Source organism: Rhincodon typus, chromosome 11 (assembly GCF_021869965.1).
Source record: "Rhincodon typus isolate 14 chromosome 11, sRhiTyp1.1, whole genome shotgun sequence".
In the NCBI taxonomy this organism is placed as follows: domain Eukaryota; kingdom Metazoa; phylum Chordata; class Chondrichthyes; order Orectolobiformes; family Rhincodontidae; genus Rhincodon; species Rhincodon typus.
Genome location: NC_063342.1, coordinates 31,148,377 through 31,175,976, shown reverse-complemented (window position 1 = coordinate 31,175,976; position 27,600 = coordinate 31,148,377). Strand labels below are relative to the sequence as shown.

The 27,600-nt window shown below is 36.9% G+C and overlaps 1 protein-coding gene across 1 annotated transcript; it reads left to right on the top strand.

Annotated features, from left to right (window-relative positions):
• Positions 1-214: 214 nt before the first annotated feature.
• Positions 215-27,600, top strand: mpzl1l (myelin protein zero-like 1 like). Its single transcript, XM_048603081.1, has 5 exons — positions 215-256; positions 1,010-1,211; positions 3,151-3,277; positions 17,570-17,669; positions 20,076-27,600. Exons 1-5 carry the CDS (start codon positions 215-217, stop codon positions 20,175-20,177), a joined length of 573 nt encoding a protein of 190 aa, XP_048459038.1. The 3' UTR covers positions 20,178-27,600.

Below are 27,600 nucleotides of genomic sequence, written 5' to 3'. Positions count from 1 at the left end.
TCAGCCTCTCTGCTCCTATGATGCTGCTTGGCCTGCTGTGTTCATCCAGCCCTGCACCTTGTTGTCTCCTATGCTGGGGACCTATTTAGTGAACCTTTGGTGTAGCACCTCCAGTGCAACTATAATCCTAACAAGTTCCATTCACTGTAACTTTGTGGGTGCTGATCTAAACTGGCTTCCAGTTAAGCAGTGTCTAGATTTTAAAATTTTCAGCATGGCTGTGTCTGTCCCTACCTCTGCAATTTCCACCAGCCCTGTAACCCTCCAAAATATCTATACGAATATAATTCTAGCCTCTTGTGAATTCTCAATTTTAATCACTTCATTGTCAGTGGCAGTGCCTTGAATCACTTCAGCCCTGAACTCAGGAATTCTCTCCTTACACCTCTCCACCTCACTTTTATTTTCAAGATGCTCTTAAACATGCACCCGTTTTAACCAAACATTTCATCATTTGACCTAATATCTCATGATGTACCTCTGTGTTATTTGTTTTATAATGCCTGTGGGAATGCTTTGTGTTTTTATGATATTAGAAGCACTACAAAATAGGTTATCATTTTATAGGTCCCGTTATTCTGATTCTGCTTGTAAATGCAGCTGCTTACATAATTATTGGTTGAATGTCACTTGATTTCTCATCATGTGATGAGAGTTATTGAGCCAAGGTCAGAGGCCACACAACCCAGCACACAGATCTTATACAAGTGCCTGTTGATATCCATGTGACTGGAACTCCGAGGAACAGTACTTGTTCTTAGATTTGTAAACAAGGGTAGAACTGCTGTTGCATAAATTCATGCAACCAAGGAGAAATTCTACCTCCTTGTAACTATTGCAGAATTAATTTTCTGTTGTCCTTGATGGTCTACCTGATAACCTTCACTCTGTAACCTTCAAAAATTGAATATAAAACTCAACAATTGTTTATTGAAGTTTTATTCATAAGATAATTGATTAATGAATAATATTATTGAAATGTGACTTCATTCATTGTTTTTTTGGACAGATTTTATATTATTTAGCGGGACAATCTAAGTCTCAAGTTCCTGACCACATTGTTTGGGATGGTAATGTCAACAGGAGTGATGTTTCCATTATTATAAAAAATACTGATTTTAAAGATAATGGAACCTATACCTGTCAAGTGATCAATCCATCTGACTTCAGTAAGACTGCTGCAGAAATTCTCTTGAATGTTGTTGAACAAGGTGAGCAGAAAATCTTGGTCATTTCAATATTTCCTTCCTGAATGTTAATGTCACAAATTGTGACATGTTGGAGGTGTTCAGTTGTTAAATCATGAACCTGCCTGCTCAACTGAACATATTGAAGAAAAGAGGAAGAGCTATAAATTCCTCCAAGTAGGATACTGCGGATATTGGAAAATTGAATTAAAAATGTAACCTCAGTCAGTATTTGAGAGAACAAAAATGTTAATGTTTTGGGAATGGTCTGGATCTGAAATGTCTATTTTCTTCACTGATGCTGATTTGGCTTGCTGTACACTTGTTGCGTATGAGAACAAAAGAAGTAGGACTGGGAGCAGTAGTTTATTCAGCTCCATACCCTATCCTGCCATCCTATAGGACATGGCTGATTTGCCCCAGGCCTCAACTCCTCTTTCATGCCAGCTCCTCGTGGCCTTTCTCTCCTTGATTTTTTTTTCATAAATCTATATGCCTTCTCTTTAAATAATTTCAGTGATCTAGCTTCCACAACACTCTGGGGTAGAGAATTCCAGATATTTAATAGCCTTTAGGAGAATAAATTACTTTGCATCTCAAGTTTAAATGAGTGTCCCCTTATTCATAGAACCCTTACAATGTGGAAGTAGGCCATCCAGCCCATCAAGTCCACACTGACTTTCTGAAGAGCATTCCACCCAGACCAACCACCACCATCTCTGTAACCCTGTATTTCTCAGGTTAACCCACAGAGCCTGCATGTTCCTGGATACTGGGCAATTTAGCATTGCCAGTCCACTTAACCTGTACATCTTTGAACTGTGGGAGGAAACCGGAGCACTCGGATGAAGCCTGCACAGACATGGGGAAAATGTGCAAAATCCACACTGTCGCCCAAACATGGAATCAAACCCAGGTTTGTGGCGCTGTGAGGCAGAAGCGCTAACCATTGTGCCACCCATGTAACCACATCCCCTAATTTGAGAATCCCCCACTATTTTTCATGGAGTCATAGACATGTACAGTGTGGAAACAGACCCTTCGGTCCAACTCTTCCATGCCAACCAGATATTCTAAATTTTCTCAAAATCAAGCCTGTCAAGCCCCTCAGAATCATATATGTTTCAATACGATCAATCCTCATTTTTCTAAACGCTAATGAATATAGGCTCAATCTATTTAGCTGTCCTCAATAACTCAATCCCTTCATTGCAGAAATCAGCCCAGAGAATCTCTTTTAAACTCTATCCAATCCTTTCTTAAATACTGTACACAATACTCCAAGTGCAACCTCACCAAAACCCTGTACAGTTGTAACAAGATTCCTCTATTTTTAAAATCTAAGACACATTAATCCTGATTTTCTGACTTCTGTATGTTAATCAAACCTCAATCTCTGCTAATGCATTACCCTCAATACCATGATTCCTATCTTATGACACCTTATCGAACGTCTTCTGGAAATCCAAACACACTACTTCTACCAGCTCCCCTAGATCAGCTGTGCTTGTTACATCCTCAAAGAGCTCGAACAAATTTGTCAAACATGATTTTCCTTTCATGAAACCCCATCAAATCTACCTGATTTCATTAAGCTTTTCTAAATATCCTGCTGTTTCTTCCTTAATAATGGACTCTAGCATTTTCTCAACAGCGGACATTCAGCTAATTGGCCTATAGTTACCTGCTTTCTATCAACCTGTCTTCTTGAACAGGGGTGTCACATTGGCAATTTTCCAATCCACTGGAACCGTCCCAGAATTCAATGAGTTGTGGAATATTTCGACAAATGTCATATTCTGTCTTTGTTGAAATTTGTGACACTCTGTTTTGCTTTGTGAAAAATTGCTATGTTAAAATAGATGCTGTATTTGCTTGTGAGTGCACTTAAGCAGCAGTTCTGTTGTTGGAAACCCTAAGAATGTGAAAAAGGAATAATTTTGTTTCTTTTTCCTTTCTCCAGGTTCTTTACCCAAACATCCCATCATTGCAGGTGCAGTCATTGGAGCAGTTGTAGGATTACTGCTAATTATTGGCATTGTGTACTTTATCAAGAAAAAGAAAGATGACCAACGGAATGCTTATATTAGGTAACCCTTTATAAGTAAACATGAATAACAGCAGATGATATTATGTGAGTTTAACAGTTCAATTTGTTTGTTTCTTTGATGAAATGTGGATGTTGCTTGCTAGGTCATTTCAGAAGGTAATTAAGAGTCAACCATATTGGTGTGGATCTGGAGTCACATATGGGCCGGGGCAGGCAAACAATAGTTTCCTCCCTTAAAGGACATTAATAAACAAGTTGGGGATTTTATAATAAACAGTTTCTAGGACACCATCACTGAGATCAACTTTCAATTCTAGGTTCTATTAATTGAATATAAATTCTACCAGCTGTGGCAATGGGATGTGAAATAAGTGGCACCGGACTATGAACCTGAGCTACTGGATTACTAATGTAGGACATTTCCTTGTATGCTACCAGTTCCCCTTAAATAAGCGATTGAACTCCCATTTAAAACTGTGGATTAGTCCAATAAATTGTCTGCATACTCAAACTTATTTTCCCTTGAAGTTAGAATACTTGTAACCAATGTTTACTTATCCGATTTCTCAGAATTAGTCAACTTTTATATTTTCATTTCTACTTTGCAAGCCGTCTTCATTTTTTTTGGAATCTATGACATTGAGTGTATACATCGGCTCTATTTTAACCCCATTTTTGAGCAGTAGGCTAATGAAGAAATTACAACAGCACTCTGCAGCAGCTGGCTTGGATCATGATTAGCAATGCAAACTGCGGTTGTTTCTCCTCCTTTTCATAGGTAAAGATGTTAAATTCTAATTCTAATAGTCCTCACTCATGTCTGATATCTGTACAGAAAAAGAAATGAATCTGGAATTTCTTTCTATCTGTTTGGATCAGCAGATCCTGTATGTTTTTCATAATAAGGAAGCTTGTGCACAATACACGTTTATCATTCACTTAAAGTTATAAGTTTACTTTGGCTTTAATCTGTCAAGATTATTTTAGGTTGTATTAAATGCACACATATCTATCAAGATACCTGTAGGGACTCTCCTGACCAACATTCTCGCTAAGTTGTTTGGCTGTGCACACAAAATCAGGCTGTCAACACCATTCGCACCATTGACTTCCAGTCTGGAAGTCTTTGCAATGCACAGATCTCTGACAAGGTAGCAGGAATGCTGCCCCTGACCACTTGTTGAATTTAGCTAGTCAGGATCTGAGTCATATCCTATGGAAACTTACAGGAATTGGATTAAATGATCTCATCCAGGGTGTGATAGAACCGACCTCAGTTTGGTTCGATGAGTTGTGGAGTAGATGAATGGCTAGAGTTCCTGCATTGGGAATGTGAATGTATATTTATTGTCTGCTCGGTCCTAAAACTTGCACATGAGTCAAGGCTATATGATTCTCTAATGAATAAAGGACTAGATTTGCACTCCTTTTAATTGGATTATCTGTTATTCTCAATGAAAATTCACATGTGACCACCATGAATTTCACGGTAAGTGAAATATACGAAGGAGGCATCTGGTGCCATATACTGCTCTCTAGTCAGTATATTTCAACTCCAACAAGTAAGGAAACGTTGCTTGACTTGGGTGTGGGACAATAGATAATGTGGAAATAGGAGAACAGTTGTATGATAATAACTAAAAGATAGTTCTAATCTAAGAATAGGACAGAACAACACATAATCAATGATAGGGATTGTTACACCCGATTTCAGAGGGGTGAGCTAAATCTGTTCTTTGTGCCACTCCTTGACAGTTTAAACTGTGCAACTGTATATGTAGTTACTGGTCTATACTACTGATGCACGGAGAACCACTCAGTGGAGTGTTATCTTAAAAGTACTTTGGCAAAGTAATAGGTAAGTTTCTAAAACAAATGTGATTTGCAGATTGTCCCAAATGCCTGATAGCCAAAGTTACTTTTCACACAGGGTGTTGACACCAATGTGTCTTCCTGGATCAGTTATAGCTAGCTGATTATTTTTACCTGGAGATAGTGGTAGCAGATTTCAGATTTTCCTTTAAGAATGCTTGGTCTGCAGTGATCATAGAATCATAGAATCCCTACAGTGTGGAAACAGGCCCTTCGGCCCAACAGGTCCACACCGCCCCTCCGAATAGCATCCCACCCAGACCCATTCCCCGAATTTCCCACGTTGATGGAAATTTCTAATCTTTATGAACCCTCCACTTAGTGTGAAGCAGTCCTTCAATAAGTTTTCAAGTCAAACTTTAAGAGTGATTTTGGAGAAAGGAGAGCAAAGGTGCTACTCCACCAAGTTAACCTCTCTGACTCTACATTCAAATCCAGTTGCTTCATCACACCACAAACAGGGTCATGTGATCTCTCTCTGTCTCTGAAAGTGTTGTACCAGTCAAACAGCTTGCATTAATTGTAAATGCAACATTTTCCCTACTGTAGCCAGTCCCTTTGCTTTGCAAAATGTTCTTTGCAAAAAGCACCAGATATAGGTATGTCCAATCAATGATGTTCTAAATGAAATCCAGAACAGAATAACTTCTTTATAATTTAAACAATATGGACTTTAAGGTCTTGAGGCCAGATTGAAAATAATACTCAGTATACAAATTGAAAAAATATTGGATATCATGAGCAATACAGTATGATACACTACTGCAACAGTGCCTCAGCTTAGAGGATTTATGGCTTTACTCCTATAATTTTCTACCATGCAAACACCTCCTGATCTTCACTATTTCATCAGGTAATCACAGACAGAGCCCAGCTGTTTACATATTGAGAAGGAACAATATAGATATGAAATATTTTCAGACGTTCCAGATAAATTTCACATGTTGGTTTAAAGCTTCAGTTACCATGTATAAATTGGCTGCCATGTCAGACCCAAATCTCCTACCCCCATTCCTGCTATTCTGGACAACTTCTGATATAGCGGTATCCCATTTCTTCCTCATCTTGCTGTCAGAATGAATAACTTATGTTGCAAATTTTAAAGTCTGTAAATTGTCCAGATAATTGATGTCAGACAGTCCCACAATTTATTTTCTTAATTCTTGTTTACTCTTGTTGTTCTTAACTGCTGGGCAATGGCATGAATCAAGATTGTGATAATGATACACCTCTTGTGCCCTGAACCAACTATCCATGGCCTTTTAGATGTGTTTCCTTACAATCTCTGAAAAACCCTTTCAAGAAGGATAATTGAGAGCAGACCTGATATGAATTAGTCAGTTTTAAATTCACAGTAAAGTGAACACAGTGGTTATAGGACTCAGTAAATTTTAAATTATGCAGCATCTCTTTACAATGCAAAATAAGGAATTAAACCGTACTTGTATCAGCAGAAAAATATCATAGTTAAGCAACATTAATTTTCTGCTGTACTACAGCCTTCTTGCTATTGAAGTACATGTGAGCATTTCAATTTAGCACTATCTAGTTCAGACGTCAAAGTGGATGTTTTGCCTTCATTCATACACATATATATGTATATATTGGACAAAAGTCAATTTACACTTGAGGTACACGGAAATCACCTTCAGAGAACAAAGGCACCTCTGATTTCAAGAATTTGTAACAGAATTTAACCTGCTTTATTTAAAACTATTACTATTTTGCCAAACACCAAGCAATAACAGGCCTGCAATAGGTATAGGTATAGTAATCCTTGTAGAATTACAAAATTGTTACACAATTTGAAGAATGCTACAAATGAAGGAAGTGTGCATTACTAATCATGGATGGCATTTAAATTTACTATGTATGATACCAGTATGGTTCTATGAGATCATATCAAAATTTTGCATTGCAGCTGTGGTGCTAATCACTGCAGTAGTGATTAGCTTTCATAACTAGGTTTCTTTTTAATAGTGAGAGTTTAATTTAGAAAATAGATACTGCTGTTGTAGCTGAATGCAGTAAATATAAATATTAGAATATTAAATAATGGCAAACTCTCAATAGTTAGAACCAACCCCAATGAGGTCATATTTTACTTAGAAATTTCCATCGTATTCCTTAGCTATCAATTAATAAATTAAACCCAAGTGTCACTTTGTTGCACTCCAGTGTTCCGTCGAGGCAGCACTTCCTAATTTAGGGTTCAGGATCACATGTTGAGTTACAAACTGGAATGTCTGGAGTTGCCACAGTGGCCACAGTGAAGCTTTGACCAAAGTATAGCACCCATAGCCCCACTGCCACCTGCCATCAAAGGCCAACGTTCCACTCTTGTATTTCTGAACTCACCTCACTTTCACAGGTCTCATTGAAGGGTTGTGACAAATTTCAAGCCTCAATACAGGGTTATTTGGTGTAAGCCACACAATTGCACAGCAAATGGAATGTTCCTACAGTCCCTTTATCTACCATACTGCACAGCAGTTTAAAACAAAAAGGGGCTGTGCAATTCCATACTTCCAAAAAACATCAGGACACATTTCCCTATAATCCCAAATGTATTTTGTAATTCTTATTTATAGAGTCATGGTGGTCTACAGCACAGAAGAAGGCCCGTCCCATGCATTCTGTTCAAATACTATCATCTAACTATTACAATCCCTTTTTCCAGCACTTGCTCCATTGCCTTGTATGCTTTGGTTTTACAAGTGCATATCTAGATGCTGTTTAAATGTTATTAGGGTTTCTGCCTCTTACCACCCTTTCAGGCAGTGAGTTCCAGATTCCCACTACCCCCTGGGTGAACAATTTTTCCTCTCATCCCCTCTAAATCTCCTGATCCTTCCCTTAAATCTATGCATCCTGGTCATTGATCCCTCTATCAAGGGGAGTAGTCTATTCCTGTCTACCTTGTCTATACCCCTATAAGTTTTCACATCTCAATCATATCCCTCCTCAGTCTCCTCTAATAATGGTATAATTCAAATACTATATTAATACAGATGCTTAGCCTCTACAGGATGATCATGTAGTGATTTTATTTGTTACTAGATTTTGACCAAGTTATCTTTCTCTTGCTGTTCCTCTGATTTCTCTCTCTCACTTCCTCTTTTTCTCTCATTCATTTTCACTTTAAACCATTTTAATTATATGCCAGAGATAGTAGGAACTGCAGATGCTGGAGAATCTGAGATAACAAGGTGTAGAGCTGGATGAACACAGCAGGCCAAGCAGCATCAGAGGAGCATGAAGAAGGGTCTAGGCCCGAAACGTCAGCCTTCCTGCTCCTCTGCTGCTGCTTGGCCTGCTGTGTTCATCCAGCTCTACACCTGGTTATCTTAATTATATGCCATCCTGGTTATTAGATGAAGTGCCATAGGAAAGTGAAGCCTTTTCTCTGTCAGAAAAGTGCAGTAATGATGGAAAAATGGTTTTGACTAAAGAAGTTTTAAAATTTTGATTATTAGGTCTACAGTATTTTGGGAACATTTTAGCAGCATAGTCATTAATGGTCAGCTGTACTGATGATTTAAAATCTAGTTTAAATTGTCTGTTGAGCTATTATTTTTAGCAAATGGGTTTTTCATTTCCTGACCATGAACCTGTGACTTGCACAGTTTGGTGGGACCGTGAGTAACATTCTGTATGTTTCAAAAGAGATTTCATTCCAACGCTGTACTGAATAATAAAGATGCCACTTGAGTTGTTGACTAATGTTCCTTTTATGTCTGACCAGCCACATTGCAACCCAAAAGTTAGCATGCAAAAAGTCGGTCCCTTCAGTGTAGCCATGTGTGTCTGTGTGGTCAGGTTAAAAATTGAAATGGTTGTGCCTCTATCCCCTAAACAAAAAAAAACTGCAGAAACTGATAATCAGAAACAAAAATAGAAATTGCTGGAAAAACTCGGTTGGATGGCAGCATCTATGGAGAGAAAGCAGAGTTAACGTTCAGGTTTAGTGACTCTTCTTCAGAACTGTTATGAAGAAAGGTCAGCGGTCTTAAAATGTTAACTCTGCTCATTCTTCACAGATGCTGCTAGACCTGCTGAGTTTTTCCAGCAATTTCTGTTTCTGTGCCGCTAGTCCCACTTCTTCTTCTCTTCTCCCCTATTCAATGTTTATTCCCACCAAACTATACTATTGAGTTAATTAAATCTGATCTCCCCATTACAAATCTATGTTGATTATCATAGTCAGTCCATGCCTTTCAATTTTTTTGTCGTTTAATTTGGTATTATTGTCTCTAGTCCTTTTTCTATTATTGATATAAAGCTAACCATTCAATAGTTGTCTAGCTTGACCTTTCCCACTATTTAAGCAGAGCTGTAATTGTGGCACCCATCAGTACATTGGCACTGCTCCAGCTTTTATTAAATTGTGAAAAGTCATTGTCTAACCATTTCTATTTTCTTATGAGCTTGAAGTCTGATACAATCTGTTTCCTGTTTACGTATAAATCTATGACTTATACCCTTCTCACCTTTTTGTCTGCAGGCTTTTGACTTTGTTTTCCTGTGTTGATTGAGGCAAGATATTGCATTAAAGCAATCCCTTTCTGCCCTTACTATCACAATTCACTGCTTACCATCTTTTTGTCTATGGCTAATTATGTACTGACGCAAGAAATATTCAATACTTTCTGTTAAAATTGAAAATTTGTAATCCTCTGCATTCACCCAATCTATTTTTCGTTTATGTTCCCCATTATTATTTTCATACACCTTTGTCAATGGTGAGCAGGTTTTCAGTTGGTGAAATAATAGAATCTAAAATACAAACGCTATTGTAATGTGAACATACTTTATTCCTTAATTCAACATAGATAAACTTTAAGTTCATCTATATATTATTACAAATATTAATTTTAGTGCACATTTCCTGACAGCCACACTTTGTGTCATAATTTTTTTTTCATGCTATGATGAGGTGTTATATCTCTCCACCAAGCTATGTTTCCAAATCCATTACAGTCAGTGGCACATGGGTGATATATCTGAAAATTACAGCCAAGGGAAACTTTTCTTTATTCGGTTTTGAAAAGAACTAACTACAGTTAAATGTAGGTACAGCATTAGTAAAATTTTGAAACGTAGTGTATTTAGATGAGAAAATGTCCTGTGTGCCCAATAGGCAAATTAGTGGCTTGCAATTTTGCTTTCAGTTAAATATTTAATATTGTAACATGATGCTGGAAAATTAATGTATGTGTGACTAAAAGAACTAATGCATGCAAAGTTCTAAACTTTGTTGTAACATTGAGGAGAATTGGGTGTAAATTTGAAGTGTGCTGTTAATTGTTACGTAAAGAATCATAATTCAGAATATTGTTGTGATTGATTTTTCCATGAATTATTTCTGTTCTCCATGCAATTCAGTGGAACTGGAAAGAACTGATCCTGAATACTAGTAAGTTGTGGCTAAAATTCAGCCAAATCCAAAAGATCAATATTTAATACTGTTCAGATGTAAACTGTGTGATTTTGCATGATTATGAATTATTTTCTATGTTGAGGAACTAGCCATAGAATGGGCTATTAGTATCATGCAATGAGAAAACTTAATAATCTTGATCTAAAAAGCTTGTTAAGGAAGGCTTTCTAACTGCATTGTCTACTTTAGAACTAACATTAAAACATATGACAGTGGACAGGAAATGACCAACATTTGAATAGATAAAACATAATAAATTTGCATTCTTTTTGAGACACATAAACCAAGCATGAAAAGTCAGCCAATCATGGCTAACAAAAGAAGTTAACATTGTATTAGATCAAGGGAAAATGCTTCTAAGTAGCTAAAGTAGAAACCTTGAAGATTGGGAGCAACTTAGAATTTGGCAAAGGAGGACCAAGACCCTGAAATAGAGAAAATAAGTTGTAAGTGAACCAGCAGAAACACAAATACTTGCTGTAAAAACACCTATAAGTACATTTCATAAAGAGGAAATGATTAGGAAAGAAAAATATGGCACATTAAAGGCAGACAGAAAAAATTATAATGGAGAATAAAGAATTGCTGCAAAGTAAATTATTCATGCAAGAAAGTGCAAAAATCCTCCCAGGAATAGTAAAATATCAAAGAACCTATGATGATGAGGAGCAGAAGAAATTATTAGTAATTTTAAAATGTAGTAATATTGGAGAAATTAATGGGACTGGAAGCAAATAAATCCACTGATCAACATGATCTATAGCCCATAATGTTGAAAGAGTGGTGACTGTAGAGATAGTAAATGCATTGGTGCTCATCTTCCAAAATCTCTAGGTTTTGGAATGGTTCCTGTAGATTAGAAGGTCCCAAATGTAGCCCCACTATTTAAGAAAGGAGGGAGAGAGAAATCTGGGAACTTGGCATCAGTAATCAGGAAAATGTTAGAAAATATTATAAAGGATGTGTTACTTGGACACTTCATGACAGGATTGGGCAGAATCAACATGAATCTATGAAAGGAAATAATATTTGGCATACCTACTCAAGTTTTTTTGAGGATTAGCAAATTAGACGAGGGGATGTCGTTTATTTGGATATGTTATAGCAATATTGGAGCACATGGGAGTAGCACACCGGTATGGATTGCAAATTGATTAATATATAGAAAACAGCAGGAGTAAATAGATCATTTTGAGGTTAGCAGGCTGCAACTAGGAGGCTACTGCAAGGATCAGTGCCTGTTGCCCAGCGGGTTGCAATCTGTTTCAGTGATTTGCATGTGGGGATCCAATGTGATATTTCCAGAATTACTGATGATGCAAAAATTATGTGTAAATTATTAGGATGGTGTAAAGAAGCTTCAAGGGCATTTGGACAAGGTGAGTGAGTAGATAAGATCATGGTGGATGGAACATAGAGTTGGAAAAATATGAAGTTGTCCACTTTAGTAGGAAAAAGACAAATAAGGACTTTGGTTAAATGGTGAGAGACTGGAAAGTGTTGATGTGCAAAAGGAGCTGGGTGTCCTTGATCATATGTTGCTGAATGCTAACATGCACGTGCAGCAGGCAGTTAAAAAAACAAATGGTATGTTGCCTTTTTGCAGTAGGATTGTGAACAGGAGTAAAGAAATCTTGCTGCAATTGTATAGACTCTACGTGAGATCATACCTAGAGCATTGTATATAATTCTGATCTCTTTACCTAAGGAAAGATATACTTGCCAGTGAAGGAGTGCAACAAATGTTTACTAGACTGATCCCTGGGATGGCAGGACTGACCTATAATTAGAGATTGAGGAGATTGGCCTATATTCTCTCATGTTTAGAAAATGAAAGGGAATCTCATTCAAGCCCTACATAATTCTTACAGACTTTGATATTATAGATGTAGGAAGTTGTTTCCCCGGTGGGGTATCTAAAATCAGGATATAGTCTCATTTGGCACTGAAGAAGAATTTCTTTATTCGGACAGTTAATCTTTGGAACACTCTACCCAAGGGAGCTGTGGAGGCTGAAAGCAAAGATCGATAGATGTCTAAATATTTGGATATCAAGTTGTACGGGAATAGTGGTGGAAGATGCAATGATCTTATTGAACAAAAGAGCAGGCTCAAGCTTAGTGACCTGTATCTGCTATATTTCCTCTGATTCCAACGTGTGGTTGGAAATGTGATGCTCGTACTAAAACTAGAGGCCTGTGTTTAGATTGCATTTTGTGTGAATTGCTCTTCCAGTAAAAATTTCAGATTTGAATGAAGAGAAGTTGCCTGATCTGAGTCCTGCTTGACTGACATCTGGTTAGCATTGAATGCTTCTGTGGAAGTAACACCTGTATGGTGGCAACTTGGTTTGCAAAAGAAAATTGGCATCACAGTTATGATGCAGAAGACCATTTGGTCCATTGTGTATGCACCAACTCCCTGAACATTTTAACCTATTGCAAAAATCCTACCTTTCTCCCATAATCCTGCATGTTGTTTCTAACTAAATAACCATCAAACTTGGACTATTCACTTTGTGAACAAGTTTTATCTCACCTTACGTTTGCTTCTTTTGTAAAGCACTTTATAACTGTGCCCTTTGGTTCTCACTCCTTTTATGAATGGGAACAGTTTCTCCTATTTACTTTGTGAAGACCCCTCATGATTTTGAAAACTTCTATCAGGTCTCCTCATAGTTTTCTCCTCTCCAAGGAACCCCAAGACAACACTCCCTACTTCTGTAATCTATCGTCATGAACTGAGATTTCTCATCCCTGGAACTATTCTTGCAAACATCTTCCACACTTTCTTCGTTGCATTCACATCCATCTTAATGTATTATGACCAGAACTGCACTCAATACTGCAGCTAAGGCATGATCTTGACTTATATAGGTTGAGCTTACCTTCCCTGCTCTTGCATTCTATGTCCTTATTAATGAAGCTTAGACTACTGTGTACTTTATTAACAGTTCCCTCTATCCTGCCACCTTTAATGACTTATGCACTATACATCCAAGTCTCTCTGCCTCTGCAGTCCCTTTTGAATAGTAACCTTTGTTTTATACTGTCTCTAGTTGTTTTTTGTACCAAAGTATATTAATCATACCTCTGCATTGAACTTCATTGCCGCTTATTTGCCCAATCCACCAACTTGTCAGTGTGTATTGGAAGTTCTACACTCTCCTGTGGCACTTCGAAATTCTTATTGTCCACAAACTTTGAAATTGCTCCTGTACTCCAAGATCTAAATCTTTAATATAAATGGAGAAAAGCAAAGGTCCCAATACCAACCCCTGGGGGAATCCGTTACAAGCTTTCTTTCATCCTGAAAATTACTCTTAAACCAGTATTCTCTATTTCCTCTCACTCGGACAATTTTATATCCATATTGTTACTATTCATTTTATCCCATGACCTATCACTTTCCTGACAGGTTTGATGTGTTGCTTTGAATTAAATGTCTTTTGGAAGTTCACGTACACCACAGCAACAGCTTTGCCCTTATCAGCCCTCTCTGTTACCTCTTCAAAAAACTCCAGCAAGTTAGTTAGATGAGACTTTCCCTTAACAATTCCATGTTGACTCTTCCGAATTAACCCCCATTTTTCTATATAACTGTTAATTCTATTCTGAATGATTGATTGATTGCTTATAGAAGTTTCCCCACCACAAAATGTCAGAGACCTATTTTTACAACCATTTTTTGAACAAGGGCTGAGTGTTTGCAATTCTCCATTCCTCTGGCACCACCCCTGAATCATTAATGTTACTAAAACGAAGTAAAATTGAACAGAACAGGATTTCGACAGGAATTCAAATTTGTAATTCATGTCAACTTAATTTAGTGAGACAGAATATTGCATTGAAACAAATAATTTTGCAATCAGATCGTGAAGTTAAACAGTAGAAAATTGATGTTCAACATTCTCAGAATAAGCATTTATTATTTTCTTGTCAATTGGTTAGAAATAAAAATTACAAATTAATTTGTTATACAGCTGGAGAAACCTTTACATGATGAAAAATATAATTAGAAAATCTGAAGACCTGAAAGAAGTGAGGAAATACTTTTGCATTTGATTTTGAAATACAGTTTTACAATTTTTTACTTTAATATTTTTGTTTTGAGCTCCTTCATCTTGATTTGAAGTGTAAGTTTTCCTTGAGAGGAAAACTGTAAGGAGAACTGTATTTTCCTAATGTAACATTTTATGAATGGTGTTCATCATCTGCTAACAAGTCAAATTATTTTACAGTCCTGAAGGTCAGCATTTGTTGCCCAACTTTAATTGATCTTCAAAAGGTGGTGACAGTGAACCGCCTTCTGGAACTAGTGCAACTTATACAACTTAGGTACACCTGCAGTAATAGTTTGATAGAACTGTGCGGTTTGATGGGACATTTCAGGAAGAAGTGAAGACCAAACACATTGTTTTGGGTCTGGAGTCGAATAAATACCAGTCCAAATAAGGATGGCTTATTTCTTTCCCTATAGTACATTAGTTGCACCAGATGGATATTTATAACAATCTGATGGTTTCATAGCCGTGAATGAGATGAGCTTTCTTTCATTCCAGATTTACTAATCGATTGACTTTAAATTCCATGAGCTGCTATGGTGGGAACGGAACTCATGTATAGAGCATTATTCCAGACCTCTTGGATTGTTAGTTCAGGAACATCTTTTCAAGGATGCTTCCTGTCGTATCTTGGGCCAAAAGAACTCAGTTGAAGTCACAAACCTATTAAAAGCTTTAATGGAGATCACTCCTTATCGCTGTTGCATGTACTATCTGAGTGTCCCCAGTGTACTTTTTTTCTTGTTCCAGTATCATAATATCTAATACTTAACCCATCACCCTGACACTTCCAAACTCTGACTTCTAACACCAAGAAGAACAAGGGCAGCGTGCACATGGGAATATCACCTATAGGCACAAGTCCTGACATAGAAATATTTCACTGTTCATTCACCAATGTTGGTTCATAATCGTAGAATGTCTTTCCGACAGCAGTGTAATGTGTACCTATAACTCAAGAAAGCAACACCAATTCCTTCACAAGGGCACTGGGGAATCTCATAACTAAATTTGATAAAATACTGGCTGGTATAAACTGATAGATTGACAAATGCCAATTTTCTATCCTCAGACATCTGACTGCCAGCTTCTATCATTAGAAGTGTATGTCCCGTTATGAAAGTTTACTGGGTATTTTTAACAATTTGCACAGGGCATTCTTTTTTCTGACTACCTCTACTGCTTTCCCAAGGCATTCTCAATCTTCAGCTGAAATGTTTTGGTTGATGTTAACTGCTGGCTTCTTGGTAGGTACCTTCTAATGCCACCTTTATTATCAGATAGGAGGTATTTGCTCAGGTTTTTACTTTTTTTCACTCTGCCTTCCAATCATAACTTTTCCATAGCAAGCAACAACAGGGCTGTAATGGAACATAGAATTTAGGAGTAGGCCATTTAGCCCCTCGAGCCTGCTTTGCTGTTGAATAAGATTGTGATCTCAGCTCCCTATCTGGTCCTACCCCTCTACCAAATATCTACTTAGCTCAACCTTGCATAAATTCAATGACCCTACCTCCATTGCTGTCAGCAGAAGAGAATTGCACAGACCACACTCCAAGAAAAGAAAAATTCTCCTCATTTCATTGTTAAATGCGCGACCTCCTTGTTTTTAAATTGTGTCCCCTACGTTCTTGTCTCTTTCAGAAGGGCAAGCATGCTTTCACTCTGTAAAGTCTCCTCAGGATCTTGTATGTTTCAATAAGATCATCTGTCATTCTTCTAAATTCCAGTGGGTAGTGACTGACTTATTCAACCTTCTTTCATAAGTTAAGCCTTTCACCCCAGAATGAGTCAAGTGTACTTTCTCTGAACTACAATTGAGAACAATGCTGTATGTTTTTCATATTGAGCCAAAACTGTACATAGTACTCCAATCCTGCAAACTAAGCCAGAAATCACATATTTCAAGTTAATTATTGACTTCCACTTGAGGCATGCATCACAAAACACCTGTCTGTACTTTTAATCATTTATTTTTTCAGAGCTACAGCTTAGTTCACAATTAACATCCTTTATTCATTGGTTGTTACTCAGTGAGAAAAAGCTGTTGTATTGGCTCAGTGTTAGAATACTGAAATGATTTTGAACAATCTGGTCTGTAACAAAAAGAATGCAGGTAGAGTTTTACCTCATTCACAGTTTTGTTTTATCATTCTGCTCTTTCCCAGAACTAATACAGTTTGACATTGACAGTTTATAAAATGTGATCTTAAGCCATTACCAGCTTTGTTTTTATCTTGCCATTGACACTGAAGTCAGATTCTGTGTTTATTACCTTTTTTTTTTAATCTGTGTTTTGGAAGTTGTTTCTCATCATTTAACCCATTTGTGAAAGTTGGAAACCATGGATGATGGCCACAGTAGTTAGAGCTGCACCTTTTATCTACTTTAGTTGATGTTTTCCCTTGATGGCTTGACTCATATACAGAACTTTCTGTGAGACTTTTGCCTGACTTTGAAGTGTAAAGAATTTACTTTTAAATGTATGTTTATTTGCCAACTTGTCTGGTATGGAGTTCTTGCTGCCTTGATTTAATGTGTTATTTGTGGTTGTCTGTGCTAAGAAATTGGTAATGTATTGTAACAAACCTTTTGCACCCTTCTGTTAATGTGTATTTATAAATCTGCTGCACATATATTTGTTTTTAAGTTTTGTACTCAAGGTATTGGAAACCCATTTCTGAATTAGAATTTAGACAATATACTATTCCAACTCTCAGTGTGCACTGCACAAAAACAAAATCAGTCTATTTGACTTTTTAAAGCAGTGCTGCATCACATTAAGTGGCTGAGATGGGGTTTCAATGCTTGATTTTAAGTTTTGTATTTTGTGCATGTGTCAATGTATGTGCCATTCAGCTTATACTTTATTAGCATTTGTAATTGCTTCCTCCCAATCCCCAATGTGCATGTTGGTGCTTCCTTTATGCTTCAATGTGCATTGAAAAAAATGGCAGTTCTATAGAAAATGTCTTCCCAACTGAACAACCTCTGAGAAGTTCAGCAGTATCAGGTGTGAAGGACTCAATGAATCATAGTTCTGTTGGCCCATTCCAGGTATGATTTGCTCTTCTTTTGTTTTCTTTCTCAGGTAAAATTTTATACATTTTTCTGTTTATTGTCAAATCCTTCATTTGAGCCTCTTCATTAAATGGATTTGTTTTAAATAAGCACCTCAAATACCTAGTTTATTTAGCTTTAAGTTTCCAATTGACATACTGTCCTTTATGTTTTGTACAAAATGTATTGAAAAGTATAAACCTTTTGTAGAGTCTAAAAATGAAATGAAAATGTCTTGAGGTGATCTGACCTGCAAACTAACTTGTTTTCTGACTTCATTTAGTGCTGTGTAATTTATTTTGTATTCTCCAGACTAGATAGATATTTTGTTTCCCATGTTGAAATATTTTGCTTAAGTCCTGTAAACACTGAGGAGATTGGGCATTGGATGTGGAGAGAGGAAGATACAATGCAGATTGGTGATTTTTGTCCAAGGGGTCCATGGTTCTGGTGAAAGTTCATTCACCTGAAATTTTAATTTTTTCCACCATTGCTGCCTGACCTACTGAGTACTTTTCATATTTTTGTTTCTTCAGTCATGTTTTGATTTTTCTTTTTGTAAGTGTGCATTTCCATAACAAATTCAGATTGACAAGTTGTTAAACAGTCTTAATGAGAACGTGTCAGTCTCAAATCCCAGAAAAAAAAGCAAACTTAAAATAAAGGGGAAAAAATAGATTTGGATTAAGAAGGATTAACAATTTTTTCAAAACAAAATGAAAGGAATGACACTCCACAAAATTGTAAAGGTTAATTTTCACTGCCAGAAGATGTTTGACAGTAGTTAAGTCTTATCAAATTGGAGAGATGTTTGAACTGAAATGGACAATCCACAACTGTGGAAAATTTAGTCTACTTCTACAACAATAGGTATTGGAACTTTGTGTTTCAATATATTTAAATGGGGGAGCCAGACTGCAAATGTAGCTTTCACACAACTTAGGATAGTGTAGTACATCTCGGCCAGCAGATCCTGGATTGAAACATTTATGCAGACATGTTGATCCACAAGAAGCTGGTGTGCAATTTGTACATAACCAATGTTGAATGTTATTAGCTTCATTGTTAGTTGAGGCCTAATAAACTCCTCTGCTCATGCATTTTTAGATGCCCAGTAGAGGGCACTACACTGATTCCAACTCCCATTTGCAGCACCTTTGTGTAAAAGCTAATAGCAATTTAACAGGCAAGGGCAAGTCCGATCTTCATTTAATGGCTCTAGGAAGTTCTGGCTGACTTCTGTTTATTTTAATTTTATGGTATAAATTACACAGTAAAATTAATTGGACAAGAAACTAGGATTTTTTTCCCCAATTTATGCGTTACTGCATCCTCCCCTCCATTGGTCACCTGAAAGCTGAGGCTGTTTAGCAAACTGGTTACTTGGGTATTGCCATTTGTCAGTTCCTGCTCTGCGCTTTAGCCATTCGTCTGCATCATTTAATTTTTTCTGTTCTTTTCCATGTGAATTTGACCACCATTTCTAATCACGAGCCCCAACCTCCATTCTTCCGTTCTTTCACTTGTACACCAGCAGGATCCATGACTGTCCCATTAAGACTCCCTTGTAACATGGATTGAATATCAATACATTTGCACATTCATTTCTTTGGGCTCGTTGAAGGTAGACTTGATTTGAGTGATTTAAGCAAGTTTATTCTACACTCAAATGTACAAATTAATAGCGCAGTAAGATTTATTTCTTTCCATCAAAACAGCTTATTGTAATAGGACTTCCCTTTCCTCCACTAAGTTCCCAATAGATTGATGCTTTACACTGTTGTAAATTATAGCAGCTCTGTTCAAACAAAATGGTAAAGGTGCATCAGATACCACTTTCGTCGGAATGATTTTGAAGACTGTGGTGATCTGAAATTGGGAGTGTGCATCAATATGAGGAATAATGCATTCAATGTTTTACTTTTGTTATTTAAATCTTCATGATGTGGGTATCAGAAGAACTAAAGAGAAAAACGTGTTATTGTTTTACTTAAGTGCTCATATTATAGGGGCTCAGATTGATTGCACCGTTAAACTCTTCTTGTGCTACAGGGGTAAGCCTATTTGAATAGGAAAAATAAATCAGTGAACTTGACTTTTATTTTGTAGTGTTTCTGACAGGTGTCATAAGACAGCACATATGTAATTGTTCCTAGCCCTGATGTGCTTCCCCTTGATTCATATCATCTTAACGTGGATCCATCATAAATATCTCATGACAGAAAACAACATCATTCTCATAGCAGAGTTTTCCAGAAGCGTACTGAACTTTCAGTTTGAGTTTTGACTTAGTTTGTTAAAATAACCTTTAAATTTGATTATGTTAATTACCGTGCACCTGTAATTTTTAAATATGTCTGAATTAAAATCTGAATAATTATTTTCTTTGTTGTTTTGCCATAGGGGCCAGTAATTTACGCTCAACTAGATCATTCCGGACAAAGACATTCCAACAAAATCTACAAGTCTGATTCAGTAGTTTATTCTGATATCCAGAGATCTTGATTTATAAAGTCGCAATGTATTTAACTAAATAATCTGAACAGAGGAACAGGTATGAGTAGCTGAAATGCCAGCTACTGTTTGATTTGTTTTTTTTTCCTGTAACATCTAGTAGTTGATTTTCTGGAGAGGGAAAAACTATTTTAAGTTTTAAAAATGTGATAATAAGGGACCATGGTTAGGATGGTAATCATCCATTTGTGAAAATATATCAGGCTTTATTTGGAAAGCTACAGTGAATTGGGAATGGATCTGCTTTTCTTAGTAGCTTAAATCTGGGGATTTGCCACATCCAAGTGACTTAATAACTGATGCATTATGTTATGAACAGGTGAGGAGAAGTCACAGCTTTCCTCTTTTTAACCAACATTTTTAACAAGAAATTCTTCTTTATCACGTAACTATTGCACTTTAAACTTAGTTAGCCAGTTCAAAAGTGAAGGACAGCAAAATCCAAAGTTTTCTCAGGCAAAAGAGGATGGAGTATTAATGCCTATTACCCCAAAACAAGTGATAATAAAATTCAACAACCAACATAAATACAACATAAATACCAATGCTGAAAATCAAAGAAAAGTAGGTGGGGGTGTGTACTAAAGACAGAAAAGACAAGGTATGATCTTAAGAGTCCTTTGGTTTGAAAAAATGAAAAGACCTGAGTCCAACTATTTGGCTACTTCTTGTTTTGTTTCCTTTGCAGTGGTGAAGCTCAGATAATCTAGCGTTCTCAGGAAATCATTGTTGTTCCAAGTTGCTTTTCATCAGCTGGTTTCTCAGTTGGACGGAGATTATGAGAAGCAGGCAGTGGGAATAGTTCCCCGTATTCATGCTGTTAGCAGTCTATGTTGTTTTCTCCCTTCTGCTTTTTGCTTAAGAGCTTACTGTTAATGTGCTGTCCCTTTGCTTATTCTGGTGTCTGTGTAATTGTTTCATTTCAAGCTTGATAGTTATAAACAACTTTTAATGGGAGAAAAATATATGAAAATTTTGTCACGCCTCACTAAATTTCACAGCCTCTTGATTAAAATGGTAATTTCAAAGTAGCTGGTTTTATATATTTTGTGTGGGTTTCCTGTGCTTGGATGATGGTCACAGCAGCTATTTTAGGTGAGCAGTATTCTTTTAGTCCGTGAATTAAAGTCAAGTGATGCAAGTTGAATATTGGTAGCCCATTTTCACTGCAATCATAACAGTTATAAAACATTTCTAATACGTGGGCCTCAGCAAACTTGTGCTTCCCTTTAACTCGTGTGACTGCAACCTTACTCGTGTCATTTCTGGCTGTGATAACTGTTCCAGCAAAGATTTGAGAGTTTACACTCTGAAAAACAGAAACAAATTGATAATGCTGTCTTGCTATTCTAAATAGAATACGTATTTTGAGGAGCAAAATATGCCTACTCTGGAAATTTTCAGTATCTTCCACTCCAGATCACTCGTGCAATTATCTGGACTACCGACTAGAATTGGAGAATGTGGAGAATAATAATGTAGTCTGCACATTTGAGTTATAATTCAAAACATACACTACCACTGACATTTTGCAAAATATTGCCTACTGCAAGATTGGTTAAATTAGTGTTTTTATTCACTTAGGTGTTATCGTTATGGATGATGCTACAGTGAAATAGATTTTCTATAACAGCATAAAGCTGATTTCAGAAAGCTTTGGAGCTTCATGGTGACAATGTAGGCAAGGTCTTATATTGAGGCTAAGCTTTACTTTAAAACCATGCCATTTGATAAATAGAATTAATTCACTGGCTTTTACCATCACTTATTAACTTGCAAAACAAGAACACAGTGGAACATTCTTCACTATTCAGCATTTTGAAATGCATGTTAGTGAAATGAAATTTGAGTAGTAGAGACTTTGGATTTTTAGACTTGTCATATTTATGGATCACTTCTTACATCTGTAAAAGCTTGACAAATCATACATTTACATAGATTGCTTGTTGCATACCTGCTGAATAGCTCAGATAATCAACAGCTTTAGTTTCTGTAAATTTTGGGTAATTAAAATTGACATTATTGTACAGTATTTAGGATTCAAAACTAAAATAGTAAAGCATTCTAATAAAAGCAAGACCTTTCAGGCATTTAATAGATGAGCAAGATAAAGTCTCAGGAGATGATGCTGAATTGATGCCTTGCTTCAGTCTTCACCAAAGAGGCTGAGAAGAGTTAAAATGGCCAATCTGGAGAGAGGTCCCAACTGTTAAGATAGAAAAAAGGATACTAAACAGTGATTTAACTGTAGTAGAACAGCTTGGGTAAGGGCCTAGTAATGTTTGGAGCACAATCTTCAATACTATTGCTAATCTGGAGAGAGGTCGCAACTGTTAAAATAGAAAGAAGATGTCAAATAAATGTAGCCGCAACTTGAGAACGAGCTGCCTCTTGTATATTAGCACAGATTTTGTATTGTCTGTTCCTAATAGATATATTGTTTTATGTCTATAAAATTTCAAATTTTAAAATATGTCATTGATTTGTACTTTTTAAAATTCTTGCCCTTTTTATGAGTTTGGGGCTGGGGGAAAGTCAGCAGAGAGAGATAGAGGAGTCGAGGATGTAATGTCGGTAATGCAGGGGAAGAAGCAACGGCAACAAATAGGTTTGACCTGGAATGACAATGCTCACACTGCAATCACCAACACAGATGGCAATTTGATTGACTCCAATTGATATCAAGAAGCAGTTGAAGGCACTGGATGCTGCAAGATATATGAGCCCATAATCGCCACATTCCAGTAGTATTGAAGATTTGTGCTCCAAAAATTACTAGACCCTTACACAAACTGTTCCAGTACAGTTAAATCTCTGGCATTTGTACGCCAACATGGAAAGTTGCTCAGTCTGGCCAATTACTATCCCATAAGTCTACTCTTGATCATCAGCAAAGTGATCGAAAATAGTTTCAGAGGTAGTAGGAACTGCAGATGCTGGAGAATCTGAGATAACAAGGTGTAGAGCTGGATGAACACGGCAGGCCAAGCAGCATCAGAGGAGCAGGAAGGCTGACGTTTCGGGCCTAGACCCTTCTGACAGTGGCATCAAGTGGCATTTAGTCAACCCTAATCTGATCCCAGTGCCTAGCTTGAGTTATGCTGGGGTCATTTGGCTCAAGATCTCTCTACAGCCTAGGTCCAAACATGGACAAAAGAGCTGAACTGAAAAGAACATGATTAGTCGCCCTTTACATGAAGACAGTATTTGACTGAGTGTTATATTAAGGAAACTTGGTAAAATCTAGGTCACTTGGAAATGGAAGGGTGGAGAAACTCCTCAATAGTTGGAGTCATACTAAGTATAAAAGAAGGTGGTTGTGTTTGTTGGAAGCCAATCATCTGAGCCTCCTGATATTCTGCAGGAGATCTTTGGTTTATGTCCTAAACCCAACCTCAGTTGCTTTATCAATGGCACCTTCCATCCATCACTAGGTAAAAAGGGCAGATATTTGCAGTTAATTGCATTATCATTTGTAACTTTAAAGATACTGAAACTATCTGTGCTCATAACAGCAAGAGCTGAACAGTGTTCAGGCTTGGACTGAAAAGTTCAAGTAACTTTTATTTCACACAGTAGCAATGATCGTCTCCAAGAAGAAAATCTAACCATCTCCCCCTGATGTTTAAGGGCATTGGAGTGATTGTAACAAGGTCATCCAGGTGGATTTCGTGGAATGCAAGTTCCCTGATTGGGGCTGTTATTCTAGTTAAATCAGAGAGCCCTGGGTGACAAATAAGAAGGGAAGTGGCAGAGATACTGACACTCTGATAGCTGACTCTGAAGAGGCAGTACAGAAATCAAGGACTGTTCGTGTGTAAATGAAGGGTGACATGGTGATGGGATACTGGCCTCTGGTGTTATTTCACTGAATTCTCTACTGTCAACATTCTGGGGTTACGATTGACCAAAAACTGATTTAGACCAGAACATAAATACTGTAGATACAAGAACAGGTCAGAGAGCAGGAATTCTGAGGCAAGTAATCTCTTGACTCAAAGCTACAAAGCCTCCCCATCCTCTACAAGACACAGTTTAAGCATGATATTCACTTATTTGATGGCTGCAGCTCCAGCAACATCCATGACAATGCAGTCCACTTGATTGGGCCCCATCCATCAATTTAAACATTCACACATAACACAGTGTCAGGTCTGCACCATGTGCAAAATGCATGCAGCAGCTCATTGATTCTCCTTAGCAGCACCTTCCACACCACTTCTACCAAGCTGAACGGACAAGGCCAGCAAACGTGTGGGAGTGCTGTCATTTCACATTTCCCTCCAAACCACATGCTGTCCAATTTGGAACTAAATTGCTGTTCCTTCACTTGCTGGATAAAAGTCCTGCAACTCCCTTCCTCACATCACTGTGGGTATACCTGCACCAATTCAACTGTAGTAGTTCTAAAAGGTAGCTCACTATCCACGACCTCAAGTGTGATTAGAGATGGACTGCACAGGTTGGCCATACCAGTAATACCCACATATCTTGAAAAAATTATTTTAGTAGTTTTGTATGTGAATTCTATTATAAAAGCAGATAGTTAACCCCTTGTCAGCACATAAATGAAAAATTTGAAGAGACAGCCTTTGTATTTACGTACTGTGGTCACAGCCATTAACTAATGCATGGATGAAGGCCTCTGCGGTGAATGCCTGTGCAAAAATAATATATTTTGTGACTTTTTTTTTCTTTCTAGCTTTATGCTAAACTGATTTTTTTTAGTTGCTATTTTGTCCCTTACTGACTGAAGTAGAATGTTGCTTGTAATTTTTTTTTGCAAGACAACCACTGCCAACTATTGTGTTGCTATTTGCAGTCTCATTTGAAGTTCAGCTCTAGTATCTCATGTTTAATTACTAGCTAATTAATTCACTATGCCTTTTTCCCCCAAATTGCTTAAATTACACTTCTCTGGAAACTAGTCTGTAACTAGCTTGGAATTCCCGAACAGCATTGTGGGTCTACATACGGTGCACGGACCATAGTCTTTTAAGTAGGCAAATCACCACCTCCTCCTCCAGGGTAACTAGAGATGGGCATTAACTGCTGACTCAGCCAGTTACAGCTACATCTCATGGATGAACTAAAGAAAGCGTATTATTGGACACGACAGTTACACCAGTCCAGGGGTCTTTGGTTAGTGTAGGAAAAGAGAATGTGACCACATGATATATCTGCAATGGTGGGTGAGCAGCTGACCAGATACTTAAATAGCCATATTAATTGTGTTTAGCAAAACTTCTTGCTAAGAGGAGTAAGCTAACTCATGTGAGAATATAATTGGAGGTACCTTGGTGAATGGTGAATCATTCTTTGGTTCAATAGTCTGATAAGGAGTTAAAACATTTAGTCTGGTTAGATGGCCTTATCAACAGCCTTAAGAATTAATGTCTGATACCCGACAGACAATAAGGTTCCTGACTAAGTGAAATGTCTGAGTGTCTAACTCTTCATAGGGAGCTGGAGGACGCAATAAAAGAATTGTCCTTAAATTGCTGTGATGAAGTGATTGGTTAAGGACAAAAATCACACATTAGGGTTGTAAGGACCCCAGAGTAGTAGAAAGATAACTTGAGGCTGGGCTTCTCTCCATGTCTGAATAAAATAACTCTATGTACAATAGGACATTTTTTATTTAAAGGATAAACTTTACAGGACTGTAATTTCATTGTGATGCAGAGGACTTCTATGAGTAGAGCCATGCAGACTTCAGTCAGACACCCTTAGTTCAAAGAATTAGAACATAGGTTTCACTCTATATATTTAAAATTCCCTCACTAGATGGCATTCCAAATAAAGCTGATAGAAATATACTGCAATCAAAGCTTCATTGACTATTCTAACAATTACATTTTGCTACCAAGTCTGAATTCTGCAATTGATGTTTTCACTTTATATATATATATATAATATAGACCAATGGAACCTGTTTTCAGCTTTGCTAATTATTTTATTGTCGCTCATTTTATATTTAGGTCAAGATTATCGAACTATAGCTTCTGTTTGCTTTATATGCAACCTTTGAAAATATCAAAATTATGTAATAACCTGTGTGTATTTCCAAGTATGTAAATATGCAAGCTCAATTATCTGCAATGCCTGTCATTTGCCTTAAATAAGGAAAAATGGATTGTAATTGCATATTGGTACAAATCAGAAAAATCATCTTATTTAAATATTTAATTTCACTTGATGTAATCTGAATTTTGAAGACAAACATTCCAGATAGTCTATTTGTAAAATCCATTTGGTAGATGCCACTTAGGAATCTATGAAAAGATTAACAAATTCGATCATGACTTCACTCAAGGCACATGCCTTACAACTACTGTAACAGTATTTAGTAAATAAGTAAGAAAAAGGTGATAATGATCATTTCTCAGGATAACAAAAGCAAATTTGTGCAGTGAAGTTAGTGCACATAGGAAGTCCAAGAGGGAAATCTAAATGGGTTCTACAGAGAAGTGATCAATTCACTGATGCAGTAGCTGTGATGGTTTGCTTCTACATTATTCTTGAGTAGCATGTACCTTAAATTGATATTCTTCGTTATGTAATGTCTAAAATTATATTCTACCAATCTTGTATTCAAAGTCTTGTTCAGATATTCTAGAATTGCTGAAGTGCATATAATCAGTTTGTTTGCTAAATTGTTTTGCCTATAAACTGTTATCTACTTGTCTTAACTACAAGAATTTATTTCATTGTTAAATATGAAGGATATTTGAAATTTTAAATGTATAAAGAAAACGTTTTACCCCAAGGCTCATGACTGTTTGTTTGACAGAATTTCACAAAATTGAACAAAATAAATTACTTCAAAAACTGAAAGAATTGCAGATGCTGGAAATCAGAAATGAAACCAGAAATTGCTGGGAAAACTTAGCAGATCTGGCAGCATCTGTGGAGAGAAATCAGATTTAACGTTTCAGGTCCAGTGACCCTTCTTCAGAACACAAATTGTTATGAGGATTATCATGTAAATGCTTTCCATGCTTTTATTTTACAGGATGAGACCTATTGATTTCCACTGGTGGCATATTTGTCACCACTAAAATTTGTAAGATTTGCTGCTGCTGGATGGATTATTTCAATAAAGGATTGTCCTAGGAATTTTATATGAAGATATAGTAGCCTTCACCACTAAGAATGTTCTTGCTAACTTTCTGGTTAATTTTGGACATTAAAACAAGTAGATTTATCATGAAGACATGGTGGAACAGTTTGGCTTGTTAATTGCATCTATGAAAAATTGTCACCGACATTGCCTGGAGGCAGGATCTTACTTACTCAGATTGTGTAAAGCTCGTCTATAAAGAGTTGTTCATTATTACCAAACAGGAGTACGATCAACTTTTACCGTAAAGTTTTTTCTCTTATCCAAAAATATATGCTTTCTTTCTCTTTA

Bases quoted from the DNA above. Each gene is read 5' to 3' on its own strand.
- mpzl1l (XM_048603081.1), top strand. From the start codon at position 215: ATGGCTGTGTCTGTCCCTACCTCTGCAATTTCCACCAGCCCT. The intron at 1,212-3,150 runs GTGAGCAGAAAA...TCCTTTCTCCAG, and splicing joins CTTGAATGTTGTTGAACAAG to GTTCTTTACCCAAACATCCC. The intron at 17,670-20,075 runs GTATGATTTGCT...GTTTTGCCATAG, and splicing joins GTTCTGTTGGCCCATTCCAG to GGGCCAGTAATTTACGCTCA.